Raw genomic sequence first — 21,592 nt, 5'->3', positions numbered from 1 at the left:
CATTACTGCCAGTGCAAGTGAACTGGAAACCCATTTAAAAACATGCACTGGACACTAGTGAAAACAAGTTCCTCAACTAGATGATGGTTTCATATAAAATAGGGATGTTTGGTATCAAACATTTCAGATTCACAAACCAACCCTGTTTCCAGTAGTGGATTTGCCCATTGGCTACTACCCTAACACCCCTAAATACAGTATTAAGGAAAGCCACTGACCCAAGAAAATCAGATCCTGTCGACCTGAAAGAAGACCAACATGAAAAGTCGCAAAGAGCAAGATCTGAAGACCCAGCAACTTGTGTCAACCCTGTCGGCTGACTTCGATTGCACCAAAAGACGACGTCCTGCAGCTGCTGAGATTCCAAATCCTGGGAGACCTGCCAGCATTTCACCCAGGAACCAAGATCTCCTGTGGGACAGCAGAATGGTCTCCTGCAGACACCAAAAGAAGAATTGTGAGGACTCTGGAACCGCCACAACCCGATGCTGCTATGCACAACTGCACCAGATTTCCTCAGCCTGGGTGGAAATGGGCCAACAGTGTCAGATTGGTCCCCAAGACCTCAAGGGACAGAGTACACTGTGGATTGACCCTTCATGAACTATGACGCCGCCTCCAGTCTGTGTGCAACTGCGAGTGTTGCCGGACGAAGAAACCGGACACCCCAAAGCCCCTTTGGATCCAGATGCCCCGGGCCGGAGGAGAAGAGGACCAAAGGTGTCCTCACGTCCCCCAACATCTCAAGACCTGAAGCTCCACATTGCTTTCATTGGATTGACCCCTCAGTCCCTCCCTGCAGACTGCTCAGCCACACAACTGCCAATAAGAGCACCTCGGGATTTCTAGAACAAGCCCCTATCCACTCATTAGGAAACCCCTGGACTCCTTGCATGATCTCATTTTGATATATCAGATAACGGCATTTGCAAAGTTGAAGTCTTTCACTTTATGCAGTTCTTGCGGCTCCAAAGACTTTAGGATGTGTAAACTGCGTACTGTCCACAATCTATAACATTGCACAAGATCCAAATTGTTATGTTTCAAGCATGTATGTTTAAGTGTTGCTTGTTCTATTGTACAATGCTAGGTTCTTTTGAACGTGGTGTTTGAAAGTCAGAAAGTAAATTATTAGATTTTGATATTGCATGAAAATGGTGAGGCAAGCAGTTGTTGCTTTAAACAATTCATTTGCATTGTGTGAGCGAAACCTTAGATAAATTGCTATTCTTAACTTCATTATAAATTAAAGGAGCATTGTAAGATAGATTTTAATCAGGTTTTGATGCTTTGCATGCTAAATTTCAGATGTGTGCCGAAGTTCGAAGGCAGCTGTACTTAGCCATGGCATAGTTACTGTTTAAAACCTAATACATTACAGTCAAATATACTTATCTGTTTTCTTCTTATTAAGGGATGACTCAACAACCAGATCCCAGTTTTGGTAGAGTATCAAGCCCTCCTAATCAAATTATGGCATCACGAATTGGGCCTACTCAGAATCCCATGATGCAGCATCCACAGTCTGCTGCAATGTATCAGTCCCCTGAAATGAAGGGCTGGCCTTCGGGAAATTTAACAAGAGCTGGGTAAATACTTTTTATTTGATTTGATGTTCACTCTTTTCAAATACTTATGCTATTGTTTTTTACCTGTCCCTCCATTAATGTGTAACTTGTTAAACATAAACTATGTGGGTTGAATTAAAACCTTTTCTATTTAAGTAAATTGTGCCCCAATATGTCAACATGGATAATGCCTACTAATGAATTTCTCGCATTGATTCTCCATGCTCTGATTTTGTTTTTTCGGAAGTGTTTTGAAAAGCATGCATAATTAAAAAAATAATAATACATATAGAGCCCTTTAATTCCTCTTCCTTCAGCAATTGCTTGATGGGAGTGTCATTCGCATGTTTTCGACAAGAGGACAGCATACATAATGTATGATTGATCAGCCCCTTCAGCTACTGCCTTTGTTGCCTGTATCATTCTCAGTGTAGATCAGCTTATAAGACATTCCTTTTGCATATGCTGTATCTGAGTGCACATCCAGTAAGATTGATTTCCAAATGGACAGGAAGACCTCTTAGGAAGACTGTTTTATCGTGCATGTGTTTGCTTACTATTCTGTAATTGTATCTGACTCCATTGCTCCATTATGTCAAGTGATTGCTGTTCTGTGAGGACATGGGTGTGGCAGCCAAAAGCATGTGATTTCGCATCACCTCCCGTTACTGACAAACACACACACACACCCCTCCTGTAGGCTTCCTGAGCCCAGCAGAATTGCCACCGTATCACGGTCTCCTGTCCTGTCACACACCTACAGTACACTTCACTACTAATTTGTCTTCCTTCTATGGCATAGGTCCATTCTTTGCATTCCAGTGGCTTTGTCATTCTTAAGAAGGGAGAACCACAAGATTCTCTCCTTGCTTCTGGGTCTTTTTGTGCGATATCCTACTAAAAGGAATGTTGTTCTCTAAACACAAGCATCACCCTCAGCCTCTCGACAAGTAAGTAGGAGAGGTGTCTTGTTAAGGGAACATCCTAGCATGAGACCTCTAGCGAGGCTTGGCTAGAAGGTAGAAACCCACAAGCCAAGGCTCCCTCAGTAAAGCATTGCCCTTTACGATCTGTTTATGGACGATGTAGATTGCTTACGTTACTGCAAATATATTAGTCTGATCCAGGGATGAACCTTGCTTCGGAAAATGCTTAGGGTAAGTTGCGGTGACCTGTGACAGCTGTAGGATTCAAGCAGACATTCTTAATGCCTCAAGTGCACAGAAGTCTTGGAACTTTTCTGTATAGTATTTAGGGTTGTTTCTCTTAATAATTGCACTTATGAAGCCTGTTGAAGAGGTTCTTCTGCTTTCCTCCCTTGTTAATTGGTGTGAAAAGTTGTCCATGTCATCCTTGGGTTAGGTGAATGGCTCAGTGAGTTAAACCCTAAAGCCCATAAAACAGACACTGCCTTCCATCCTTCAGAGTTCAGTAAATGGAGTACCATTACATTGGATAATAGTAGTGAATGTCAATGACAGCTCTAAGAAACAGTAGTGATCCCTGAATGACTACATGTTACTAAGAACTGTGGGCAATCAGCTGCATCTGCCGTTGGTGACTGTTGAAAACTTACAGCATTCCTCGGGCAGTTGTGGTAGAGTAGACTGAATATCATTGTGCAGCTTTGCTATATTACACAGACCTCAACACTCAAGGGCGATTTATAAATATTGCTAATTTCTCTGCAACAACAATTAGCTGCTTGTGGGAATTTCCAGGTGTTTTTATTTGGTTCCTTTTAAGAAATTGGACTTTTGGTATGAAGGAGAATGTGGAATTGCAGACCATTCTGACCTGCCTTCAAACAACCCCCATGGTAAGTGACGACAAATAGAATTGATGGGAAATGGTCCCTTTCCTTCCACTAGAAGGCTGAAAATACAAATGAGTTGTGAGAAATGTTCTAGCTGTTGGTTATATATAGCCAAGCTTACCCCTTTTTCAACAGCCAATCCATCAGGTTAAAATGTAGATCTGAAAGAGACACGTTAGTGATAGATTCCTTACCTTAGAATATCCCCAGGCGTCAGACTGAATCCGGAAATTTTTGCGTAGCAGTACCCTTGCGCGTCGGTAGGCGTCTGCGGCTCCGCGTCCGTCGGCGTCGTGGGCGCATTGATGACGTCGTCTGAGTACTCAGACGCCGCCTCCGTGTGATGACGTCAGTTCTTCTTTTTTCCGCGCCAGCAGCGCAGACCCGGAAAAAGTGGTGCGTTGGTCTTTTTTGACTAAACTTTTTTGATCTCTAGTGATCATTCTTTTTCGAGTCTTCGACTCCGAACGTTGCCGGTAGGTTGCCAGGTTTTAAGCCCTGTGAGGATTGCGACCGACTGATGTCGGTCAACGACCCTCACCGTCGGTGTCTCCACTGTCTCGGCGTCGACCACGGAGTCAAGACCTGTTTGAACTGCCGGGCCCCGACTTCGAAGGCTAGGCGGGAGCGGTCCCGCAAGCGACTCGAACTCCGGCAGTCGGCCCCACGCCGAGAGAGGTCCCGGTCCGGACGGAGGTCGAGTGAGCGGTCGCGGGAGCGGAGCCATCATCACTCCTCAGGGTCGAAGTCGTGAGGTAAGCACAAGAAGTCGTACAGACGTCATCGCTCTTCCAATTCCCCCCGACGCTCGCTCGACGCGGCCGGGGGTTCAGGTGGCACCGCCCACGCGGCTCCGTGGGAGTCGTCACGTCTGGCCCCATACCCTCCGGTCCCTGGGCCGCGCACGACACCGGAGGAGATCGAGCGGTTCCTCATGGCCATGAAGTCCCTCTCTTCTCCGACGGGCTCCGCGGCGCCTTCGGGCCCAGCGGACCCGTCTGGGGGCCCTAGCGGGTCGGGGCTCCGGCCCTAGCGGGTCGGGGCTCCGGCCCCGACGCCGTTGGGTGCTTCGACCTCGGCGCCGCCGGCGCCTTCGGGCCCGGCGCCGCAGGCCCCCACTGGATCCGGTTCCAGATCCGGGTCACGCCGGTGGACCTAACGACCTCCCCGGCGCCGGTCTCTCAGGTGTCATCCCCGGCGCTGTCTTCGACGCCGTTCGGAGACTTCATCTTTCATGAGCCAGCCCCATCATTTGACACTCCTGAGTACCAGGAGATGGGTGATGAGTATTGGGAGGGGACTGAGGACCCACTGACACAGGAGTGTCAGTCCCAGGAGGACTGGACAGGTGGATTTGGGGATGCCAGCGGTCTGGACACTTCGCCAGACACTGGTTTTGTCTCACCTCCTACCGTGGCTACGGAGGAGGGGCTTACTTAGTGTGGTGCTGACGCGGGCGGCCATGGCCTTGGGCCTTGAACTCCCCGTCACGGACGTGAGGACTAACCTCACTGAGGTCCTAACCTCCTCACTGAGGTCCTTAAACCGCAGTCAAGCTCGGCTGAGCCTCTGCTGCCGTTTAATAAGGCCTTGTCCGACGTTCTTTTGGGCACTTGGTCCAGGCCCACTACAGGTTCGCCTGTAGATAGGAACGTGGCCAGATGCCACCGCCCGGCCCCGGGCGACCCTTGTTTCCTGTCCACCCACCCCACCCCTGAGAGCCTGGTGATTCAGGCCTTCAATTCCCAGACCGCGTTCCCGTCGGCTCTGCCTGACAGGGAATCCAAGAGGTATGAGCAATACGGCAAGAAGGTATTCTCCTCCCTAAGTCTGGAACTGCGGTCTTCCAACACCCCCTGCCTCTTGGGCCGCTACACCCACTCCCTGTGGGACACGGTCGCGGAAGTGCTGCCAGAATGCCCGTTGGAGGTACGGGCTAAACTCGGCCAAGCCATTGTGGAAGGCCGAGATGCGGCACGTTATTCTATTCGTTGTGGACTGGATACCACTGACTCACTGGGCAGAGCGATGGCAACGACTGTGGCGATTCGTCGCCATGCCTGGTTGAGGTCCGCCAACTTCTCGGCTGATGTCCAGAGCACACTCATGGACATGCCGTTTGATGGCCGTCGCCTTTTTGGCGACAAGGCAGACCATGCGTTTGAGCGCTTTAAGGACTCCATGGCTACGGCCAAGTCCTTGGGCCTTTCGGCCCCGCGCCAGCAAACGGGTGCCTTTCGCTCCTTTCGTGGCCAAGGAAGGGGTGTACCCACACGTGCTGCCAGCCACGCACCGCAGAGTAATACTCAACGCGGTGGCGGACGTGGAAACCGCCGTGGCGGCGGTCGGGGACAACGACGAGGACAGTCCACACCTTCCCCCACAGCATCCGCCTCGAAACCATCCTAGTCCGTGCTTTCAGGCCCATGTGTCGCCAGTGGGGGGCAGGGTTCGCCATCACCTCCTCCACTGGCGCACTGTCACATCGGACAGGTCGGTGGGGCAAATCGTCCGAAGGGGCTACTCCCTCCCCTTTGAGGCGACTCCTCCAGCCATGCCACCACAGAACCACTGTGTATCGGGGGATCATTTGCGACTTCTACAGGAGGAAGTTACGGCCCTCTTGGCCAAGGGGGCCATCGAGCGCATTCCTGGGCCAGAAGTAGGGTGTGGTTGCTACTCCCACTACTTTCTGGTACCCAAGAAGGGCAAAGGGGGCCTACGCCCTATCTTGGACCTACGGAATGTCAACGGCTTCCTCCGGAAGGAGAAGTTCAAAATGCTGACACTGGCTCAGGTCTTAGCTGCCCTGGACCCAGGAGACTGTATGGTAGCGTTGAACTTGCAGGACGTTTATTTCCACTTCACCGTCCTGCCGGCCCACCGGCGCTACCTGCGGTTCACGGTTGGCCACGAGCACTCTGTTTACCGTGCTCCCCTTCAGCCTTACCAGCGCCCCATGGGTGTTCACAAAGGTGATGGCGGTGGTCGCAGCTCATCTGCGCAGGTTAGGGGTTTCAGTCTTCCCCTACCTCGACGACTGGTTGTTGAAGGCGGGCTCGCCCCAGACAGTCGTCAGCCACCTCCAGACGACGGCAGAACTCCTGCACCAACTGGGCTTCTCCATCAATGTGCCGAAGTCACACCCGTGCCCCTCTCAGAAGCTCCTCTTCATCGGAGCAGTTTTGGGTTTATCCACCCGAACAGCGGGTTCAGGATATTCAGGCTCTGATTCCACTCTTTCAGCCTTTATCCTGGATCTCGGTCAGGTTGACGCTGCGGCTTCTGGGGCTGATGGCCTCCTGCATCCTTCTGGTGCATCACGCCCGGTGGCGGATGCGGGCTCTGCAGTGGGACCTGAAGTTTCAGTGGGTCCAGCATCAGAGCAACCTCTCCGACCATGTCCTGATCTCGGAGGGCACTGCGAGACAGCTGCTGTGGTGGCTCACGGACCGCGATTGGGTCAGCGGCAGATCCCTCTCCCTTCCCCAACTGGAGCACGTAGTTGTGCCGGACGCGTCCCTCCAGGTCTGGGGGGGCCACATGGGAGAGGCGGAGATCAGAGGCCTCTGGTCTCTGGCGGAGTCCCGGCTCCATATCAACCTTTTGGAGCTGCAGGCGATTCGTCTAGCACTGAAGGCATTCCTCCCCTCTGTCCGGGGGAGTGTAGTGCAGGTGTTCACGGACAACACCACCGCCATGTGGTACTGCAACAAACAGGGCGGGGTGGGGTCGTGGACCCTTTGCCAGGAGGCTCTGCGCCTCTGGCAGTGGCTGGAACATCAAGGCGTGACCCTGGTGGTTCAACACCTGGCAGATTCTCTGAACGCCAGGGCGGACGAACTCAGCCGTCGGTGCATGATGGATCACGAATGGCGTCTGAACTCTGACGTGGCGCAAGGCCTCTTTCAGGAGTGGGGAGAGCCTTGGTTAGATCTATTCGCCACAGAAGAGAACGCGCAATGTCATCAGTTCTGCGCGTTGGAATTTCCAAGGCGGCACTCGCTCGGAGATGCTTTTCGTCGCGAGTGGAGTTGCGGTCTGTTGTACGCCTTTCCGCCTATACCACTTCTGCCCAGAGTGCTGAAGAAGATCAAGCGCGACTGGGCCCAAGTCATCCTTGTGGCTCCGGACTGGGCACGAAGGTACTGGTATCCAGAGCTACTCAGTATGTCAGTCGATCCCACGGTTCGTCTGCCTCTTCAGGAGGACCTTCTGTCGCAGCAGCAGGGGACGGTCCTCCACCCGAACCTGCCCAGTCTCCACCTCCATGCTTGGAGATTGAGCGGCGACAGTTGAGACCATTTGACTTGCCTCCTGAAGTCTGTAATGTCATTCTGGCAGCCAGGCGTCCCTCCACAAAATCGGTATACGCCTGCAGGTGGAATAGATTTGTGGCATGGTGCACAGCAAAGGATGTGGATCCACTTTCTGCCCCTCTTTCTGAGGTTCTTCTCTTCCTTCTTTCTCTCGCCCAGCAGGGCTCTGCTCTGGGCACTGTCAAGGGCTACCTTTCTGCCCTTTCAGCCCTTCCAAGGCTGCCTGATCAACCTTCTTTGTTCAAGTCCCCTATTGTGAATCGTTTTCTGAAGGGCATCACACACACATTCCCTCATGTTCCGTTTGTGATGTTTCAGTGGGACTTGAACCTTGTTCTTACATTTCTGATGTGTGCTCCTTTTGAGCCGCTCCATAACTGTCCTTTACGTCTTCTGACTCAAGACTGCTTTCCAGGTTGCCATCACCTCTGCCAGAAGAGTGAGTGCGCTCCAGGCCTTTTCTTCTAAGTCTCCTTTCCCCTCTGTCCATCCGGACAAGGTTGTTCTGAGGACTCGTCCTTCTTTTCTACCCAAGGAGGTTACTGCCTTTCACATCGGCCAGACTGTAGTGTGGTTTATGGGCCTCTCTCTGCGTGCATGTTAAGTTAGCATGGCTTATTAGGAGTTTAAATGCCATTTTACCTTTTGCTACTTTTTTGCACACAATACTGCTTAGCTGTTTTTGCAGAGTTAGCTTTCACGAAGGTCTATACATGAGAAAAGGTTTGTTTTTCGACATCTCTAGACATACATCGTGGCCCCAGTGTGTACAGTGATTGCTGAGCCGCCAAGGTTATCATAACGTGCGAGCCTGTTTATCGGCGTGTCCGTGTAACACATACTAGACACAACAATTTGGCAGCTGAAAGCCGAGTACGATTCTGGTGCCTTTATCATAGCACACTTGCCAGAATTGAACACACTTGGAAGATTCCAGGCATGCAGAGAGACTAACCAATCCTGATGTAATTTGCACTTACTGAGCGGACAGGTAAATGAAGGCCCCCTAAGAAAGCTCAAGATAACCTTCTATAGTTTTATAATACATGGTTCCTAGATAGGGATGGTGCTTCAAATAGGCGCTTTTATCACCTGTTTGTACTATCATTGTAATATGATTCCTCCTTTTGTATTTTATGGAATTGTAACCATGCTGACCGTATTATTCTTAATCATATGTATGCTTATGTTGATTAAAATACATAGCTTGAGATCATGTCGTTAAAATAAACATTTTAACCTTACCGTGTCTCTATTTTACTCCTGTTGTGGACTGGTATGAACGTATGACAAAAGAGTTCTCACTTCCCACCATTCGTGAGATGGTCCTAAGTCGCATGTTCTAGGTTGTCTAATCATTGGTTTCTTTGCTCTAGGATGAAGAGCTAATGTGACACTGATTGCTAGTCTGGTAGGGGATTTTGGGTACTAAGGTGAGTTTTGGCACACCCTAATTCACTGAGGTCCTGAGTCTCTATGCACAGTTCTGTGTCTGAGTAGAATCCCTGTAACAAGACCATTACCTTCCCCACCTTCTTTCCACCTCTGCATCCCTCGAAAGAGGAAGAGAGGCTCCACCGTCCGGACCCAAAACATGCACGCTCTTTTTACCTGAACGGCACAAAACAGTTCCGGGTGGGCGACCAACTCTTTGTTGGCTAAGTGGGCGCTAAGAAGGGACGGGTGGTGCACAAGCGGACCAGCTCTCGGTGGGTCGTTTTGTGCCTCAAGATCTGTTATTCCTGGGCTAAAAAGGAACCTCCTGAGGGGCTGCGCACCCATTCCACTCGGGCCGCGGCTACTACTGCCTTAGGATGGGGTGTCCCTTTGCAGGACATTTGTCAGGCAGCTACGTGGGCCTCGCTGCACACGTTTGCCAAGTATTACTGCCCGGACAACCAAGTCCGGAGAGACGGCTTCTTTGGCCGTTCATTTCTCCAGGACTTTCTGGTGTGATTTTGGTTCGCAGACCCACCACCGGGGTTTGTATTGCTGGGGTATCTAGTCTAAGGTGAGGAATCTAACACAAACGTGTTTCTTTCTGATAGACAAGTTACTTACCTTCAGTAACAATATATCTGTAAAAAAACATTAGTTAGTGTTAGATTCCTTACCGCCCCACCCATCCTCCCCGTCTGCAAAACCATATCTAGGGTTAAGGACTTTACCTGTCTGGGCCATTGTTTCATGGCACTAGTGTCTGTTTCTTGCATGGCTCTGCATTCCTGGCGCGGTAAGCTATGTACAGAACTGACATCAGTGCGCGAGGGCGGTGTCTAAGTACTCCAGCGACATCATCCCTGTGATCACACTGACGACTGATGCGGAGCCCCAAGACGACGCCTACCGACACGCAGGGGTACTGTGGACGAAAACTTTCCGGATCCAGTCAGACGCCTGGGGATATTCTAAGCTAAGGAACCTAACACTAACTAATGTTTCTTACAGATATATCGTTACTGAAGGTAAGTTACTTGTGCTTTAAGCTAAATCGCCACTCCCCGATGTGTAGACTTTGCGAATGAGTAGTACGCCGTCTGGTATGTGGTGTGCCTGAGTTTTCTCTGATCCCTCCGCAAGAGATGCGTCTCCTAAAAGCAGACCTAGTAAAGGTTTGCACTGCGTATCACTCGCCATATGCCCCCCCCCCTTTATTAGTAGAGTTCAGTCCTGTGTGTTAATGGAAACAAGTTTACCAGGAAGGAGTTGTTTTTTCCGACTTGCTGGTTCGGACGTAATGTAAACTACACTACCTTGTTTCCTCCCTCTCATAAAACCTACAACATGCCCAAGCTAAAAACGAGCCATAAAACAAGAACTACTCTAGCGGGTAAGAGTTAGGGGAGGACTGTGAGCCTCCCGGAGGTTGGTGTGCAAGGGCATCAGTTAAAGTCTGCAACACCGGGTTGGGGGGCAGGGAGACCAACCCCTAGGCCTTTTTTTTTTTTCCGGCCTGCCTGGTAGCAGCTAGTCTGCCAGCGAGAAATGTACTGATCCCTCCTCCCCTGGTCCTACAAGGCTCAGTCACATTCTTTCATGTATGAGTATCAATAGGGGTGGGAGCTAGGCCGCAAAGACCAGCCCCGCCGATTGGGTGGTAGGCTGTTCTATAGTGAACCCTGGTCTGTCAGCGCCAGGTGTCCCAGGAGATTAGCGCCTGCATTGGGGTATGGCGTTGAGGGTAGCCCGTCCGTTGCGGGCGGTTCTGGAGTATTTTGGGAGGCACCACGGCCCATCGTGAAACCACAGCCGTTCTTGATTCCCTGGGGCAGTTTTGATAGTCCACTTATCTGTTCTCTCTTGGGAAGCTCCCTGTCCCCTACCTCTTCCGCTGATCTTGAGGGTCATTCCTGAGGGCTGCCTTGAACGCTCTTATGCTGGAGATTTCCATTTTGGCTCCGTGGTTGGATCTAAACTCTTGTGTGGAGGGGGATCTGGTGGCAGACCTAACAGGGCCACTCCTGTGTGTACCTTCATGGCTTTGTCTTCTTGGTCACCCAATTTAAAGGAGAAGTCAATACTGTGTAAATCTGTATCTAATGCCATCAGCCTTGAGCTTTTGGGTTATCACTTGGAACTTGGCTCGTCACTGCAGCACCAGCTAGGAAAAGTCCTGAAAGACTCAACAGGAATGCTCATTGAAGCGCATTGCCCCCCTCTTTTGGCTTCTTGCAAAACATCCTCCTTTTAAGAGAAGTTGTGGAATTTAAGTACATATCTGGGTTTCTATAACGTGGATGGCTTTCTGAGTCCCACTCAGTGCACTTTGTCTATTCTGTGTTTCTAGGTGGTTATCGCTTAGCAGGAGGAGAGCTTTCCCACCATGAAGGGTTCGAGGTTTGTATCCAGGATCTCCTCACTCAGTCCTCTGAGCCGTAGGTTCTCGCTTCTTGAGCATTTCTCGATCTTCCAATTTATCAGTGGCTCCCCTTAATTATGTTTCTAGTATGGGGCATCTTTCTGCTGCAGTGGTCTGATCTGCCATGATAGTTTTGAGGCGTTTCTCCGTCTCCCGGTGTCTGTCCCACCAAGTCCACACCATGCACAGCTCGGTTATTTTAGTGCCTAGGTCAGGGAGGAAATCAGCTAGTCCACTGGTGAGGTCTTACCACAGTTGATAGCTGATTTCAGTTTTGAACGTGCAAAGGCTGTCCAAGAGGTCAGCGCCATTTTGGGGTCAGAGGCCGTATAGTCAGATGCTGCCGGTTGTGGCCGGTATGCGTCAAGGTAGGCTAGGAATCCACAGCGGGAAGATTTCCTCGCCTTGGGGGGCATGAAGAGCACCTACCGCTGCGATCTCCAAACGCTGCTCACAGGTGTCATTCACTTAATGCAGTCACAAAACCTTAGGGAGGCACATCTCTTCCTTACCGCAGTAGGACCGGTCCTGGGAGAGGTTTTTACATGCAAAGTGGCGTTCGCAAGAATATCAGCAGCAGGACCCCCTCCCCTTATCTTGGCAGCAGGGTACTGTACAACAGCGGTATGGGAAATTGCTTACACTTCCAACATTGGCCAACCTTTCTTTCCCTAGAGCAGTGTTTTTAGTTCAGCCCCACAGGACGACAAAGCAGTGCAGGTCCCAGAGATACCTCTTCCCCCGCAGGACGTCTTCACAGGCCCCAGGTAGTGTCCACCGTGCTCTGTCAGCTAGCAGGTGTCTTCTCAGCCTGTGGGCCAGGGGGCCAGCCAATGTGTTCTCACTGCTCGGGGTTTTGTTCTGGTCTTCACTGGTGCCTGAAGATGCTGGGGCCGTTGTGCCAGAGTCCCTCTGGGATACTTCCCATACAACGCCATATATTGCCTGCACGCTTCAGCCTGCATGGACCTCTTACCCATTTCCCGCTTACAGATGGCATCCATGTTCTGCTTGGCTAGGTCCACTGCTGCTCCTCATCAGCACAGCCCTCGCTGTCAGTCTTCATTCCCCCGCTCTGGTAAAGGTTCCCCTGTGGACCAGGCAGTGCCTCCCGCCATCTGAGGCCTAGTTCCCTCCACTAGGCCGGTCCACATCAGCATGCGGCTTTGTCCGTGGGCCAGCTGTACTACTCAAGCTATACCCCCCTACCCCCGAAGCTGTTTTCGTTGTCCTTCGGCATGATGCTATGTAAAGTTAAAAGGCAGCCTGCCGGAGCAACAGCCCCATCATGGTTTCATTCTTAATAGCCTTGCCTAAACTCTTTACCTAGTTACCTCTCCCACAAAGTGTAATATGTATATTTCATAGCTTATTTCTGGTTTCCGTTTTTCCACTGTAATATAATTTGGTCATTTCTGCTTTCCTACTACCCCTTCTAGTATTTTTTGTGTGTTACCACCAAGTCTGTGTTTGGCATAATCTGTCAACTTGTTACGGAATACAGCATTTTCGTTCTCAGTAAATCAAAATACTTGCATATATGCTTTTGCTAGAAAGGGGTTTCTGGTTTGCCAGAATGTGCACCTAAGCGAGACAGAACCCACCACTCTAGTCCAGGTCTGTCCGATGCACACCAGAGAACCTGTGCTCACCCTCTGGTAGCTTGGCTCAGCAACAGTAACGCAATGAGTGAATACAACAAAAAAGACTCCACATAGGGTTATAGAAAAATAGGTTACTATATTGTATATTACAAAAGAAGACCAATGTCCCTCCTCCCCGTGCAAGCAACTGTGACAAGCCTCAGGCACATCCAGCCACCTGCAGGTCGCCTGAGGGCTGCACAGGTCAAAATGACCTAGAAAATAAACTAATACTGCCTTCTGAGACAACTCCATTCAAAGGGCCTGCCTTTCAGTTTTAGATGAGGCCCCTATGCACCCATAGTACCTTCTGGCAGGTGCGGTGAGCCCATGCAGCTGTGTGATGGAATGGTTCGCGAATCACAAACCTATCCGTACATAGGACCTGACCCCTACCCGGGTAAGAATATGCTAAAAATCTTGCTCACGTCCCAACACTGAGACGCTCAGGCAATATTGACATTCATTTTTAATACATGCCGGCTTTAATACATGCTGGCTTGTGGACACACCCACTTGTCTTTGCATCTATTCACCTTGCTGGGTGTTCTGTCCAATAGTCTGTATTATCCTATCACAAGCATGATGGTTTGGAATGAGGTCCGAGTCTGGGCCTCACAGCAATTTGTACACATCACCTCCCCGGAGGGAGTGACACTGTACAAGGAATCTGGGTGAAACACGTCACACGCCATAACGCTGTTAGCACCAAATTAGTAGGGTAAAAGAGAAATTATACCTTTTTCTCACAAGGTATAAACATGCTTTTCAACCTCTAATTACCGCGTGAGATACATGCGAGCGAGTCAGATATTTACACAGATTTTTAGAGTCATATGTTAATTTTTCATTCTACCCTTTAACTCGTGGTAGTAACTTTTCTCTTTATGGCCATGCATAGTAACATTAGATCACTAGGGCTACGTTCTAGTCGCTGAAACTCACCGACAAATAAACACTATTTAAAGGAGCCCCACTTCCGGTCACGTGTCCGTTCACGAAACACGGCGCCGGGAAACCCGTAGAGGGAGAAACACGTCCGCTAGGTAAGCGCTTCAAGACCGTTAACTTTTGTGTCCCCCGTACAACCAACGCTCATATATTTATGGGCTGCGGTCTCTCCATATCATGGAGAGTATCTTACCCGCCTTTTCAATTTTACTTTTTCCCAAGGACAAGGCACATTGTGGTACAAGAGCGCACCCGCCCTGCAACCACACTGACCCCGCTCCTCCCGGTTTCCACCTCACCTGCAGTGAACGAAGGTAGGATGTCTTTCACTACCATGCGTTTTGCCTTACCGGGTGGCATTGTCTTTTATCTAAAGCGGAACTCGATAAATGAGGTGCATATCTTGCTTTCCTTACAGATGTGTTTATCCACACATCGGATACTGCGGTCCTAAAAACGCCATACGAGGTCTCTTGCCGTTACCGTGGCAGTCACCTCCCCTACATTGTAGCCAAATAGATCATATATTTGGCTGGCCGGGTGAGTTCCGAGTTTTATAACATCATTAACTTCGCACTTTCTAATTGTCCAAACATGTCTTATAATAACGCCCCCTTACGAAATTAGTGACCTGCAATCACAATTGGCTCCCTCAGTGTTCATCTTATTGATAATAATTTTTGTTGGAGGAATTGTAGTTCTTGAATTTACTAGATTTAAGTATGGCATTAAGCCATGGCCTCGCATTTGTTCCATTTAAAATTCTGTTCTAAGGACTCTACCCTCCCTTTTTTCCATAGTTCCAATCAGACGCCCAGCATTAGTTTTTCCTTGTCTTACAATACAGACAAGCATTCCATAATTTTACTTTTTACATTGTTTCCTCCGCTTCTCTTCCATTTGTCTCCCCGTTGTTTACATCCGTATACTGATGATCAACACAGTTCAAGCCCTGACTGGTCACTTCGCGCCCTTTCTTGTGTCCACTCTTTACCAGCATATCCGGTCTATAAAGCCTTTTTTCAGGTATGTCTGGTTTTTCTGAACGGTAGTCCACCATCACAGAATAAAAACTATTCTAAGTGCGCACTTTAGAAAACAAACAATCTTAGATACCATACCCTACGCGCACCAAGCAATAGTCTACCGCAATGATATAACATTGTCATGTCGTAAACAATTTTAAACAACCTTCACTTATGTCACTCATGAGTAATCTTGGGACACCGTTCTCTCTATATCACACCCCACTTTGCCTCATCACTTCACTCGCATAACCGGCCAGGATGCCTGCAAAGCGAAGTACTAGAAGTCACATCAGTCACTTTGTTCTTGACAGATTTTATAATTTTTTGCCACTAGACACAGCACCATGTCACCTATGTCACCTTAGCTATGACTTTTTCCCACATACACAAAAAGTCACATTACCACCTTCTGCGCATGCCTTTGTCCACCATGGTGACACCGAGAGTCACCCGGTCTTTTCATGAAAAGTGTAACCGAAACATGTGGAGTTTCAACAGACTTTGTATTTTTCATATAGCCCTGAAGATTCGCATTTGTTCCTTGCGATGAAACACGTGTTGGCTTTTGTTGAAATGGAACAATAAACAGAAAATGGACACCCCCAACACAGACTATTGACTGACTTACCCGTCGCAATAGACGAACTTTCATTGAATCACGTATCTACACGAACTGTTTAGATTGATGCACTATATGTCATTTTCGTGTGTTACAATCGTATACGAAAATTGTTATTATATGATTTTGTGTTAGTGCAGGGGCACTGTTGTTCATATAGCCCATGCAGCTGTTTGGAGCGGTTTCCTCCTTGTCAGTTCCCCTCCACACGGCGCACTGCTTCTCCTTTGGCTGGAGGGCCTCGCTGAGGGGTTATCGCTGGTTGGGCACAAGTCTTCAGGGTGTTGCTCTTCTGGGCTCTTGGGGCAGAGCTGGCCTGTCCTTGGCGGCACCTGACGACTGCGATCTCCCGCTGGGCCCAAGGGTGACGTCAATGCGCTGATGCGGCTGTGGTGAGCGCTCCGTCTCAGAGGGCGTGCTAGTTTTCCTGTTAAAGCCTCTCAGGGAAACAGCGCTGCTCTTGCTGGAGGAAGTCCTCCATGAGAGCGCGGACAGCAGGGAGGGCACATGCCTCTCTGGGAATGCAGTGCCTCCCTTTGGAGAAATGAAGCACTCCCCATGCACTGTTTGGCAAAGCCTGAAGCACTTCCCTGGTTAGAGCGTGAAGCTCTGTCCTTGAACCCACAATGTTCGTTCTTGGTGCAAAAGAAAGTGCTGGTGACGCGCTAGCCCTCATAGAACTGGCTCTTCCAAAAAAAGTGTGGTGGAAGAAAAGTGCTACAAGGTCTTTGATGGCCCTGAGACATTGAGAGAACAGGGGGCTAGCAAACAAGCCCTTGGAGAGCTCTGGTAGGACCTCAAAGCAGGTAATAAGTGGCAGCCCAGCACATCCTTGACAGTTGCAAAGTGGCAATCCCTCCAGCAGACCAGCACAGCTGTTAGCTGGAATGGCAGTTTCTTCTAGCAGCACAGCTGTCCGCCTGGGAATGTGCCAAAGTAGAGCCAGCAGAATCTCCTTACAATTCCCACACAGTGTCGAAATACATGGGGTTAGAGACCAAGTATACTCTAAAATGTCTTTGATGTAGAGGGGTGATTTTTAAAAGAACCCTTAGACTTGCACAACAATCCCTTTCAGCCCAGCCCTGGCTCAAAATGACCAGTGAGGTGTAAATCAGCCCTTTGTGTGAGGGCGGGACATGGCCCATTTAAACACCTCTCCCTCTTATAGCCCAGGAAAACTATCTGTATGAAATTTAATACAGATGCATCCTGTCGCACCCAGTCCTTCCTGTGTTGTGGCTGTCTTGAGAGTCCGCACAAAGTGTAACGGTCGCCCAGACATGCATTGGATATAGGCTGCAAAGCACAAGTCATAAGCACAGAGAAATGCCCACTTCTAAAAGTGGCATTTCTAGAAAGGTAATGTAAAATCCATCTACACCAGTAAGTTAGATTTATCACTGCTCTTCTAAACATACCAAACATAGCAACACCACTCCTTTCTGATCAGGAATTACCACTTAAATGTATATAAGAGAATTTCCAACGATAGCCTCTGAGAGGAGTAGGGCTCCTAGCAATGAAACATGAAATAGGCTGTTTGTCACTACCTGGACATGATACCTCGACATGCCAAACATAAAGGTACATGTCCTGCCTTTTACTTACATAGCACCCTGCCTATAGGGCTACCTAGTGTCTATCTTGGGGGTGACCTATGTGTAATAAAATGGGAGTTTAAGGCTCAGCAAGTAGTTTTCAATGCCAAGATGAAGAGGCAGTAAACTGTGCTCACAGACCCTGCAGTGGCAGGCCTGAGACCGGTTTGAAATGTTACTTCTGTGGGTGGCACAATGAGTGCTGCAAGCCCACTAGTAGCATTTAATTTACAGGCCCTGGGTATATGGTATATCACTGTACAAGGGGCTTACAAGTAAATCAGATATGCTAAACAGGTGTAAGCTAATCATATCGTGTTCAGAGGAAAGAGCACATGCACCTTAGCTCTGGTTAGCAGAGAGGTATAGTGTGTACGGAGTCCAGAGGAACCCCAAAGGTAAGCAGGTGTAAAGTTAGATATCACCTCACTCTCTATTTGTGGTAGTGTGGTTGAGCAGTAAGGCTTTATCAGAGCATAGTGTTAAGCATGTGTTGTACACAGTCAGCAAATGAATTCACACACTCAAAGACTGAACTTCAGACCAATTGTTTTTGTCTTAAAATATTCTTTTAGTTATTTTATTTCCTAGAACCAAGCAAGCCTGGCACAGGTAAGTGATCAGTACTTTGCAGTAAATATACAATTTGTAACACAGTTTGGTTTGCAATTGTAAATGCACTTTGTTTTGACTTACAGTATTGTTTCTGAGAAATGCAATGCTTTGTAAATACAGTACATATACTTTGTATAGGATTTTCAATAGGATTACAGGTAAGTTACTTTTGAGATTACTTTTCTTACACAGTGTAGTATACCTGGATACTACACTGGGACATTTCCTGTAAAGAGGTAACTAAAATCGTTTTTGCTAGTACAGTTTGAAAGAATTTCTTTAGGTTTTCAAACTCCACACTTGGAAACGTTCCCCCCCAAAAAACAGTCCATGTTATCCTATGAAGGAAAATAGTGTTATTGGTTTTAGGGTAAGTATTCGGTAGTGGTAGTTGAGGTTCGGGGGGTAGACTCAGCGGTCCCCCAGGGTCAGGGATGCACTCTCGTTACACCCTCAGCGGCACCAGGGCAGCCGGGTGCGGAGGCCCAATGTTATCTAAAGGGGAAGAAGGGGCCTCTGGTTGGTGCCTGCTGACGAGCAAGCCACTTGGTTGTGGGGGAAAAGCTGCTGGGTGCGGTTTCTAACGTCGGGGACCCTGTTTGCAATGGGGAACCTCTAGTTTACAAAGGCACTGCAGGCTTGGCGACTAAGGTATTTTGGTTGCGATCACTACTTCGAGAGGCAAGTTGGGATCTTGGGGGTTGGCTAGGCACCGTCGGTTGGACCACCCAAGGCTGGGGGGTGTTTGGTGCAGGGGTACCTTTTAGGGTCTGATTTTCTTACCAGCTCCTGGTCGCAGTTGGGGGACCTTCCGGATTTAGGCTGCAGGCATCGGCTGGAGTTTTGAGGCCGGTCAGGGGTCGCCGGATCTCTGATCCAGATCGCCAGATCTTGGGTTAAGCTCGCCAGAGGGACCTCCTCGTGGTGTTTGCCCACTCGAGCATGGGCAGTGGATGGTGGGTGCAGAGTCATGCGAATTTGCGATGTCCAGCCAGAGGTTGGAGATTAACAAATTCGGTGTTCATGGGAGACAGTCTTTGTGGTTGAAGGTAGGCAGGTCCTCCAGGGTGTTCGAGGTTTCTGGCTGCAGACCACACCGGGATTTCGCATGAGCAGGTTCGAGGTGGAGACAGGCTGGTAGGGCTGGGGACAAGTCAGTGGGTGTGTTCCTCTTGTTAGCTTCAGCATGGCTGTTCGGTCCTCCTTCTTTTCTTGTAGTTTTTTCTGGTCTGAGGAAGCAAGGTTTAGGGGTACCCCAAAATAGATTTAGGGGCGTTACAGGTAGGTAAAAGGTTATGACTAATGGGTCCATTCCCTGGGGTGGGTACACCCCCTATTATTCCACCCACCAGTGGGAGGGGGGCATCAGCCTTTCCCTGGTTGGCTGAGTCCCCCCATCTGCAAGATAGCGGGACTGAGATTTGTGCTTCACCTCGGCTCCCCCCGATGGATGGAGTTGGCAGAGGTGAGCACACCTCTCTAGATCACTTGTTTTTCCAGCCGGTTCTCCCGCCCATAGTGGGGGTCAGAACTAGTGAGGACCAGTTGCTGAAAGCAGCAAGTGGCCTGGGGAAGCTCACAGAGGCAGCAAGCCTTTGAAGCTTCCCCTCCCTGGACCCTGCCCATCCTGGGGGAGGAGGCTTGGCACCTCGTCCCAGGATGTGCATGGTTTCAGGCCCCCGAGAGCAGCAGGCTCTCTACTCAGGTCCACAAACATGTCTGGTGGTGGCAGCTGAAAGCAGCCACTCAGCCTGGACACTAGTGGTAGGTTTGTTTTCATTGGGCATCTCTAAGATGCCATCTGTGCATTTTTCATTAAATCCCACACTGGCATCAGTGGGGGTGTAATGTACTGAAGTTTACCAAACTTCTCAGTTTTCAGTGTAGCATTATGGTGCTGTGGAGTTATTAATTACAACAAGGGGTGGTGATGGACAGAGTCTCTGAATTAAGCAGAGTACTCTCACCCAGTCAAGAGATCAGGGCTAGATCCAACACCGTTTTTTAGCTCATTGTACCATCCCAGTTTCAGAACCTGGCTGTATGCAAATTAGTCTGTCCCTGGCCCAGTGCATCATGGGAACAGGGCAGACCAGACTACAAAAGCCAATTCTTACACTGGGAAGGAAACAAGCTTCCGGGGACCGGTTTCTGGCATTTCAGCCGTCTTCGGCCCGGCTTGCTTGAATCCTGATGGTGCAATGAGCAAGGGACTCACATCTGAGTATACCCTTCCACGCTTAGGGTGGACAAAATTATTTACAACAAGGGGTGGTGATGGACAGAGTCTCTGAATTAAGCAGAGTACTCTCACCCAGTCAAGAGATCAGGGCTAGATCCAACACCGTTTTTTAGCTCATTGCACCATCCCAGTTTCAGAACCTGGCTGTATGCAAATTAGTCTGTCCCTGGCCCAGTGCATCATGGGAACAGGGCAGACCAGACTACAAAAGCCAATTCTTACACTGGGAAGGAAACAAGCTTCCGGGGACCGGTTTCTGGCATTTCAGCCGTCTTCGGCCCGGCTTGCTTGAATCCTGATGGTGCAATGAGCAAGGGACTCACATCTGAGTATACCCTTCCACGCTTAGGGTGGACAAAATTATTTACAACAAGGGGTGGTGATGGACAGAGTCTCTGAATTAAGCAGAGTACTCTCACCCAGTCAAGAGATCAGGGCTAGATCCAACACCGTTTTTTAGCTCATTGCACCATCCCAGTTTCAGAACCTGGCTGTATGCAAATTAGTCTGTCCCTGGCCCAGTGCATCATGGGAACAGGGCAGACCAGACTACAAAAGCCAATTCTTACACTGGGAAGGAAACAAGCTTCCGGGGACCGGTTTCTGGCATTTCAGCCGTCTTCGGCCCGGCTTGCTTGAATCCTGATGGTGCAATGAGCAAGGGACTCACATCTGAGTATACCCTTCCACGCTTAGGGTGGACAAAATTATTTACAACAAGGGGTGGTGATGGACAGAGTCTCTGAATTAAGCAGAGTACTCTCACCCAGTCAAGAGATCAGGGCTAGATCCAACACCGTTTTTTAGCTCATTGCACCATCCCAGTTTCAGAACCTGGCTGTATGCAAATTAGTCTGTCCCTGGCCCAGTGCATCATGGGAACAGGGCAGACCAGACTACAAAAGCCAATTCTTACACTGGGAAGGAAACAAGCTTCCGGGGACCGGTTTCTGGCATTTCAGCCGTCTTCGGCCCGGCTTGCTTGAATCCTGATGGTGCAATGAGCAAGGGACTCACATCTGAGTATACCCTTCCACGCTTAGGGTGGACAAAATTATTTACAACAAGGGGTGGTGATGGACAGAGTCTCTGAATTAAGCAGAGTACTCTCACCCAGTCAAGAGATCAGGGCTAGATCCAACACCGTTTTTTAGCTCATTGCACCATCCCAGTTTCAGAACCTGGCTGTATGCAAATTAGTCTGTCCCTGGCCCAGTGCATCATGGGAACAGGGCAGACCAGACTACAAAAGCCAATTCTTACACTGGGAAGGAAACAAGCTTCCGGGGACCGGTTTCTGGCATTTCAGCCGTCTTCGGCCCGGCTTGCTT

The 21,592-nt window shown here is 49.5% G+C and overlaps 1 protein-coding gene across 5 annotated transcripts in view; it reads left to right on the top strand.

The window, feature by feature from the left end:
• NCOA3 (nuclear receptor coactivator 3) overlaps positions 1 to 21,592 on the top strand; it is a 551,775-nt gene that overhangs the window by 484,607 nt on the left and 45,576 nt on the right. For all 5 annotated transcript variants that reach the window (XM_078651867.1, XM_078651866.1, XM_078651869.1 and 2 more), the window contains one exon: positions 1,415 to 1,589. In XM_078651867.1, coding sequence (XP_078507993.1) covers positions 1,415 to 1,589 — 175 coding nt within the window. The remainder of the gene's footprint in view (positions 1 to 1,414; positions 1,590 to 21,592) is intronic.

Source organism: Lissotriton helveticus, chromosome 7 (genome assembly GCF_964261635.1).
Source record: "Lissotriton helveticus chromosome 7, aLisHel1.1, whole genome shotgun sequence".
Taxonomy (NCBI): Eukaryota; Metazoa; Chordata; class Amphibia; order Caudata; family Salamandridae; genus Lissotriton; species Lissotriton helveticus.
The sequence above is the reverse complement of the archived record's forward strand: the minus strand, read 5'-3'. Positions and strand labels throughout refer to the sequence as shown.